The 8,470-nt window shown below is 43.7% G+C and overlaps 1 protein-coding gene across 1 annotated transcript; it reads right to left on the reverse strand.

Annotated features, from left to right (window-relative positions):
• Positions 1-3,394: 3,394 nt before the first annotated feature.
• LOC136541528 (protein SEEDLING PLASTID DEVELOPMENT 1-like) lies at positions 3,395-7,590 on the reverse strand. Its single transcript, XM_066533462.1, has 9 exons — positions 6,951-7,590; positions 6,392-6,606; positions 6,080-6,230; positions 5,770-5,961; positions 5,312-5,474; positions 4,866-5,167; positions 4,438-4,614; positions 4,195-4,350; positions 3,395-3,906 (listed from the first exon to the last, which is right to left on the reverse strand). Exons 1-9 carry the CDS (start codon positions 7,368-7,370, stop codon positions 3,604-3,606), a joined length of 2,079 nt encoding a protein of 692 aa, XP_066389559.1. The 5' UTR covers positions 7,371-7,590; the 3' UTR covers positions 3,395-3,603.
• Between the last annotated feature and the right edge of the window lie 880 nt (positions 7,591-8,470).

Genomic DNA, 8,470 nt, shown 5'->3' on the forward strand with positions numbered 1-8,470 from the left:
AACGAAACAATTAAACACCCTCTTTTTTTATTGCCAACATCTATTTATATAATTGTTTACATAGCTTTGGGTTAACCCCACCTCGATCCATAGTTCGCATGCTTGGAAATTGGTTAACCAACATTGCTCAAAAGTAGTGTTCAGTCTACCGGCTGAAACACAAATACCGGAGGACGGCGACAGAAACGAAAATCATGAAACCAGTTGAAATTTCGTTCAGAATTTTCATGAGATTTTAGCTAAAATTTGAAAAAAAAAATCTGAACGAAATTATCGGTACGTACATTTACCGGTGGTCACCGATAGAAACGAAAATCGCCGATTTTTGATGAAAACGGGCCGAAATTCCGAACCCTGCTCAAAAGGAATGCTTTTAATTTTTGTGGGGGTTGTTGCCATTATTTAGGCGATTTAGTGTACACATAATGTTCTTATACTTTTTAGAAAAAAACGGTCATGTTCCTTTGTGCAAGCTCAATGATCATATCAAACAATCTTAGTCCTTAAGCATTAGCTAGGCTCAGTTATTTGGATGTAAGGAGCAACATGACATTAGCCTAGATAAATATACACTAATAGAAAAGTAACCATTATCTAAAAAAATAATAGAAAAGTAAAACTAATCAGTGAGCAAAGGGCTTCAATGTTCAGAATTCATTGCAATACACTCTATCCTTTTGGGCTTATATGTATATACATGAAAAAAGAGTATGTTATTCCATTCCGATCCTATGGAAATGCTCAGAGAGGTTATATATTCTTTTATATGGCTATCTGTAATCATAGTTGCATCATAGTACTTAAAGGCTGATATATGCATACATAAATGGAAATATATTCAGCTACGGTACGATATATCCAAGCTTAAATCTGAATCAATGGGCTCTCGGCTGATGAAATATTCTGCTACGGTACGAGGCGCATATCTTGAAATGAAGTTCATATATTTTCTTTATTTGACACTGTTTTCTATATGTATATTACCAAAAAAAAATCATAGTATTCTCACAGTGTATTCATGGATCGGATGTAAAATCTATCTTTATATATATCTTTTTTCATATAAACATTTTTTGACCCCTATAAATAAATATAATCGAAAAAAGACCCCTATAAATATGAGGCCCGGAGGAGGCAGCTCCCTGCATTGGCTTATTACTTCCAATCTCTCTCTCCCCAACATTTCGTTCAACATGATGAAGGGTGGCGGCGGCCTGCGGTACCTGATGATGCCCATCCTATTCATTGTCCTCATCTGGTGGTCAGCAATGTCTGCCAAGTGTGCCTGTACGTACGTCATCATATCTTTCTGGTGTTTTCTCAACCTCCTTGTCATTATATACACGAGGGCATTACCAATCTTGAATTCTCGAGGCTCCTGGATTCAACTCAAAAAACCACATGTGTTAACGTGGATTGGACCAGAGTAAAATTTAGTTCAAGTTTCACTTGAATCTATTCTAACACACGTGAATTAGTAAGAATCTGATAGCATCCAAACAAGACACGATGAATTATATATAAAATGTTGGATCAGAGCAGGTCGTCTTGTCGCACACGAGGCCGCAACACAAGGGAGCTACGCAAAAGACACAATAGGTTCAGACGACGCTGCCGCGGTGAACTCCGCATCTGGAGATGGCGACAGTATTAAGGTCTACTTGAAATTTTGCACCGAGAATTATTGTAAATTCAGGATATGCTACTGCTGCCAGATGGATCAACCGCGTCCTCTTTTTGTTACTACACGCGGGAGGAGTGCAAGGCGGCATGGCCCGCGTGCAACCCTCAGTGTCCACCGCTGGAGAATAACCCAGATCTGCCAACGAACGCTACCTTATTGTAATAATAATAAAGGTGTTATTAGATGATCTTAAAAGAATCGTCACACTATTGCTGCTCGTTTGAGCTTATAATATAATAATAATATGTTCCTTTGAAAAAACCTCTGTTCGAAACAGGTCAAAAAAGGTGCTATTTTATCCGTGCATACGGTGAACTGTGCTATATTAAAAAAAAACTCAATCCGCTGCCTCCTCGTTCTCCACAACGACCCGTGTAGTCGGATCCCACCGTGCAGTGCTTCGTCCGTCCACCCACCTGCTAAGGTTTGTTGAAAGCGCATGCTGCAAGCGTTTGTTTCAGATGTTTTAGATGTACATTGCAAGTGTTTCATATGGATGTTGCAAAAGTAGATTGAGATATTAAATACGTTATAATAGTTGTATACATATGTTGCAAAGCGTTTGTTCCCATGTTTCATTTATTTTTCAGACTTATGTTGCTAGTGTTTTTATCTACATGTTACGTATGTTTCACACATATGTTGCAAAGTGTTTTATCTGAATGTTGCATATTTTTGCAATGGTTTTGAAGTGTTTTTAGGAGTTTTTACAAGTGTTTTAGACAGATGTTTTAAGTGTTTCATCTGTCTTCAGACGTTCGTTGCATGTATTGTATTGGGATGTTTCAAAAGTAGATCGAGGTGTTACACATATTGTAAGGACGTTAGGGGCTGACAAACAATGGCCTACTGTAGGGCTTTGGCCCCTTCCTCGTGCGGTGCGCATCGCCCTCTCCTCTCCCTCCCCTCCCCTCCATTCCCTTCCCCTTCCCTCCATCTTGACGCGGCAGGTTGAGCTCGGCGAGCGCGATGACACGGGTGCCCGACGAGCGCAATGCCCGCGTAGGTAGTGGCCCGACGAGCGCGCGGAGGTGGTGGCCCCGGGTGGGTTGACGGCGGCGCGATGCCTATATGGTGGCCCCGCAGCAAACTGAGGTCCGCGTCGTCCACTCGCTACGCGCGGGAAACAGAGCAGTCGTCCGGGCGCTAGTCCTCCCGATAAAATAAAATAATACCAACCATCAGATACATCATCGGTATGATGGATACAATAGGAAGATTTGCTCGAGGACGCTGTACAAAAAAGCATAATCCCATACTGAAAAATTAAATAATGAGAACACTACAAATAATTAGTACTGTACTACTTAGCGCTAGGACCGAGCAAGGTACACAATAACATAAATGCACAATGACTTCCGTCAATTAATACAAGTTTACTTAGGTTCGTCCAAAGTTTAACCTTTTGAATTCAGACCATTAGGATATCATAGATGTTATAAATAAACAGCACAAGATTGACATTATTAGATTAATTATGAATAATACTTTCACACCATATACTTTTTTAAAACTTGAGATAATATAACTTTATAGATATTGCTAGTCAAAGTTTAAAAGGTTTGACTTACGACAAACGTAGATTGACTTATATTTGTGATCCAAAGAGTATTTAATTGCCCCTTGGCTGGGAAGAAGTAGAGTGGATGCCAAACCAAAACAAACACAATAACATATAGATTCAGACAAGCAAATGCCAACATAAGCACGTGAGCTGACCTGGCTAAGACGCCAGAAATGAGCGGATTTTATTCCAGCAAAAGAATGGAAGGCAATTACAGTTAGCTTTGTTATTTCGCTTCTTCAACATTCAACACTATTTACAACACTGCACAATGCTGTACAATAAGACCAACAATGAGGGGGCAGGAATGATGTACATTTTCGAGAGTGGTGATCAGACGGTCAATCTAGACGGGTCACTTTGGCAGAAAGGGCAGCCGAGAAAAACTTGAGCCGCCGCCATTCTCACTGAAGATCAAATCCGATCCGGTTTGCTTAGTGGGCTTTGATACTCCATTGTCTTTACTAGAACCCTTCTTGGTTATTTTCACGGGGAGAATCTGTAACCTCGAATTGGAGTCACTTCCAAAGGTTTCAGCAAGTAGCTGGTAGCTCTCTACGAGCTCCAGCTGCCGAGCAACTATTTCTGAACATCTTGGGAGGAGTTCAACCGGCTCCCCGCCTGGAATAACAATGTACTCGATTGCAAGCCGAGCCTCCTGCATGTGTACAGAGTACACACCAATATTAATGTATTGGCAGACTATCAGAAGCCATAATATGCTCATAGCATGTAAAAACCCATTCTCATCGTGGACATCAAATCGTTCGTATGAATAAGATCATCTGTGTTCAACATTTTATAGTGATTGAAGGAAAATTGAAATGAGAAAATAATGTTCAATCAGGACGGGAAATTATACTAACAAAAGACAATCAATTTTGCAATTAAAACATAAAATCATTTGAGTTATCATTCAGAGGCAAGTATGTGGTAAACTGATTACCTCCAAAGCATCAATTTCCTCCAAAGATGGCTTACGTATCGGAGCATCATCCTCAATTTCTATCTCACCCTCCATAACCTTAGGTTGCTTACTTGATCTGTTGTCCCTTCCAACAATCATTCTGATAGCCTTAACTATTTGAGCCATCGTATTAGTCTGCCATTTACAATATAAAAAAAGATGTATGTTAATGCAAGCACAATCAGCAGTAGATAGCACAAAATCAATGTATCGTGTGATGACCTTAACAACAAATATGGGAAGCTTGTGGTATTTGGCAACATTGTGAATCCAAGGATTCTGCTTCATTTCAGAACTTGATGCAAGAATCACATCGGCTGCTCCGATGTCATCTGTTACATCTAGTTCATCATCAAATCCCATCACTGTTGCTACTTGCAATACATCAGCTTCTGATATCTGGCAGCAGGAAATAGAAATGCCATGAGCATTTTGTTTCTTCGTTACATTATATTAATTGCAAAAATAAAATACTGCGTGACTTGTTTGAGAATAAAATAGTTAAATCAGTACTGAAAAATTAGTGTTCTCTATTATTGAGGAATATATATCATAAATAAAATCCAAGGCAGCTTATGTGTTAGGTTACTAAACTGAGGACTAAAACAAAAGTAAAACCAAGACTCCAAGTTTTCCATCTCTTCATTTACCTGGTATGTGTATACACGGACTAGAGACTTTCCAGGCACAGATTTCTTCCCTTTTACTTTCCTTGTATAAACAAAATCATCACCAAAATTATCATCCAATGGCATACTCTTGATTTTTGTTTGCCTGGAGGCAGCAAAATCCTCGCTTATGTTGCCTTCCGATGATATTGACTTGGTGACCATATCTTCCTGATATAGTGGCAGTGATTCTATTTCATACTCTCTATCAGGTATCACCAACGGCATTTCTGACTCCGTAGAATTATTATGCATCTTGCGAGCTTCAAACTTAGGAGGCTTCCCTGTATCAGAGAGTATAAAATAAAGTGAGTTGAAGGGCACAGAACTAGAGTTCAGATCTTCAGAAGCCTGAAGATGTCAATGACTCCTAATAATTGAGGTGCTGACCCATGAGGTTTATAATTGCTAAATAGTTGGGAAGTTACCTGCAAGAATAGCATCCACTGTGGCATCTAACTTGTGATGGACTCGACATTCAGTTTTGGATATCATCTCAACAGCGCATGAAAATGTAGGGGGTCCTTTTCTCTCGAGAATGGTTTTCTGGACTTTCCGCTTTTTTGCTTCCTCATCACCAAGAGTCACACTCTACATAAGAAACTTAAGATTGATATTTCCACAAACAAAATATTGAAGAGATTGAGTTGACATAAGGTAAAATGCTAATAGGGCTCCACAATTGAAATCCAATTTCAAAAAGAAAATATGAAGTAGGTAAACTGGGATCACCATTGCTTAGAATATAAACCAAACTAAAATCTGCCATGCGAAGCTTCAAAACAAAGTAATTGACTGTGGCACTTTAATGTCCCTTAAGAAGGTTGCTAATTTGCACAAGCATGCAAATGCATTGGGTAAAGAGTAATAGAGCAAGAAAATGCACCTCAATCCCACCAACGAGCATTTGCAAACAAGGGTTTTTAATTATGCTCTCGATTGTCACCCCATGAGCAGTTCCAACTAGTTGAACGCCTCTCTGAGCAATAGTGCTAGCTGCCATTGCCTCGAGTTCTGTACCAATCTCATCGATAACAATTACTTCCGGCATGTGATTTTCAACTGCTTCAATCATTACCTGCAGAAAACAAAGTTTCCTTTGTGTCACCACACTTGAGAGCGAAGTTTTAAGAAAAGGCACGATAATTCCTCAGCAAATAATTGAATCATATCAATGAACAACTCTGGGGACCTACGTTGTGCTGCATAGTAACTTTGGGAACTTGCATTCTCCTAGCACGTCCAATGCCAGAGTGAGGTATGTCCCCATCACCTCCTATTTCGTTAGATGTGTCCACTATGATCACACGTTTCTTACCTTCATCTGCCAAAATTCTAGCTATTTCCCTGTATTTTTTAAAAGCATCATCATTCATTAGCATCACATTGCAGTACTCATCAGACTATCTTTGATCTATAGATTATCATACCAAATTATTGAATTTAACTGCCATTACATGGAAGCATCTGCTGATCTGGAGAGGCGACATGGATATTAGGTGCTGTACCTGATCAGAGTGGTTTTCCCAACTCCAGGAGGCCCAATCACCAATATCGAACCACCGCTCACCACTAGGTCACGGATCATCTCTGCACTGCCAGATATAGCTCGACCCACACGGCAAGTGAGCCCTATGATCTGTGCTTTCCGATTCCGGATAGCACTGATCCGGTGCAACGAGTGATTGATCCCAGATCGGTTGTCCTCAGAGAAGTCACCTACCTGCAAAGCAATACCAATCAATCTTCCAAATAAGTGAAACAGAGACTCCACAAGGGGAACAGAGTCCACAATATAGTTGGCCTAGAGCTACTTCGAGCAGATAGAGGCTAGTCATAGCAATAGCATGCATCGTGATCTAGCGTCCACCACGCACTAACAAAGCAACTAGTCTATTTCAAGAAGCCACCGTTATCTCATTATCTGTGATCAGCTGCAGAGGCACTAGCACGCCGCCAGGCAGAGAAAATCTAGTAGTTTATTTGGGGATCCGGGGGCGGCAAAAGTAGGAGTACCATGGTGTAACGCCGTTTGCAACTAAATCAGCTCGTGCCTCGTGCAGCTACCTTGGCGACGGCCTGGCGGAGGTCGTCGGCGGTGACGACCTGGTCGGAGATGACCCAGTCCCCGGACGGGAACCGCGCGACCGGGCGGCGGCCGAGGTCCATGACGACCTCGACGAGGTCCCGCACCTCCTGGTGCAGCGCCAGCCCGCGCCGCATCCTCGCGGGCACCACCTCCAGGAACGCCTCCAGCTCGCCCCGCGCCCCGGGCGCCGCCGCGGTCGCACCAGGCGCGGGCAGCAGGGCTGCGGCGGCGGCGCCCCGCGACGGCGCGCACAGCCGGTCCCCGGAGGGCCGGCGCACGGGCGGCTGCGCCGCGGCGCGGGGCCGCGCCCAGCTCCCCCGCGAGGGCCGCCGCGGTGAGGCTCGGCACGCCGGGCGCGCGCGGAGCGGGGACGGGGACGGGTTGAGCGCCCGGAGCATGGCGCCGGCTCGCTAGTGACGGCGCAGGGGAAGGAAGGGAGGGAGGGAGCTGGGTAGCTTGGGGAGGCGGGAAATGGCGCGTGCGGGTATATGTACAGGGGGTGGGAGGATATTTCGTCGAACAGATGGCGCGCACGGGCCGCGGGGAGAAGGTGTGGAAGACGAGAGGGAATCGGAGGAAGGAAGATTCCGGTGGCAGTGCAGCGACCGCGAGCGGAGAGTTCCAATGGCGGGGACGTGAGGGACTCTTCTCGGCCGTTAACGACCGCGCACTCCGCCATAGGCGCGGCCTATGATGGACCACCACCACACTACTTCTGTTTCCAGTGTCTTGGAGATTGGAGGCCTCTATTTTGCTCACATGATTTTTGTTTTTTTTTATGGAATTTGACCAGTTCTGCAAATGCCACCGCCACCAAAAGGGAAGCTCGAGTAACCTGCCAAAGGACTGAGGTTTGGAACTTCGGGCTTGCTAGCGTTCGAACATCCGGACGCTCGCACCTGTAGTTTGTTTACTGCCCCATTTTGCGCGCTCACACGGGCCTGCACTGTCCCAAATGCCACCAGCATCGAGAAGAGGGAGAGGGCGGCGGATGCCCATCCGGCACGGGGAGGAGGAGAAACTGAGGCGAGACAGCAAAAAGCAAGGAGAGAGATGCAACACCCGATTTATTTTTGACACATTGAGACACAACACTTGCAACATACATCTCAAGAAAGATGAAACACTTGAAACGTGCATCTAAAGCACTTGCAAAAACACCTGAAAATCATTGTAAAACATATGCAATATGCAGATAAAACACTTGCAGCATATGAGTGAAACATATACAACATCCAAATAAACACACTTGTAACATACGTCTGAAAAAAATAGATGAAACATTGGGAACAGAAGTTTGCAACATACGTGTACAACCATTGTAACATATGCAACATCCCAATCTACTTTTGCAACATGCACATGAAACACTTGCAACATACCTATGAAACATCTGAAACACTTGGAACATAAGCTTGCAACATGCGTTTTTTCACCCTTCTTCCGTACAATGCAGCGCAGAGCGGGAGGGCGGCCAGTTCCGCCCAGTCGGCACCCG

The sequence above is a fragment of the Miscanthus floridulus genome, chromosome 3 (genome assembly GCF_019320115.1).
Source record: "Miscanthus floridulus cultivar M001 chromosome 3, ASM1932011v1, whole genome shotgun sequence".
Classification (NCBI taxonomy): domain Eukaryota; kingdom Viridiplantae; phylum Streptophyta; class Magnoliopsida; order Poales; family Poaceae; genus Miscanthus; species Miscanthus floridulus.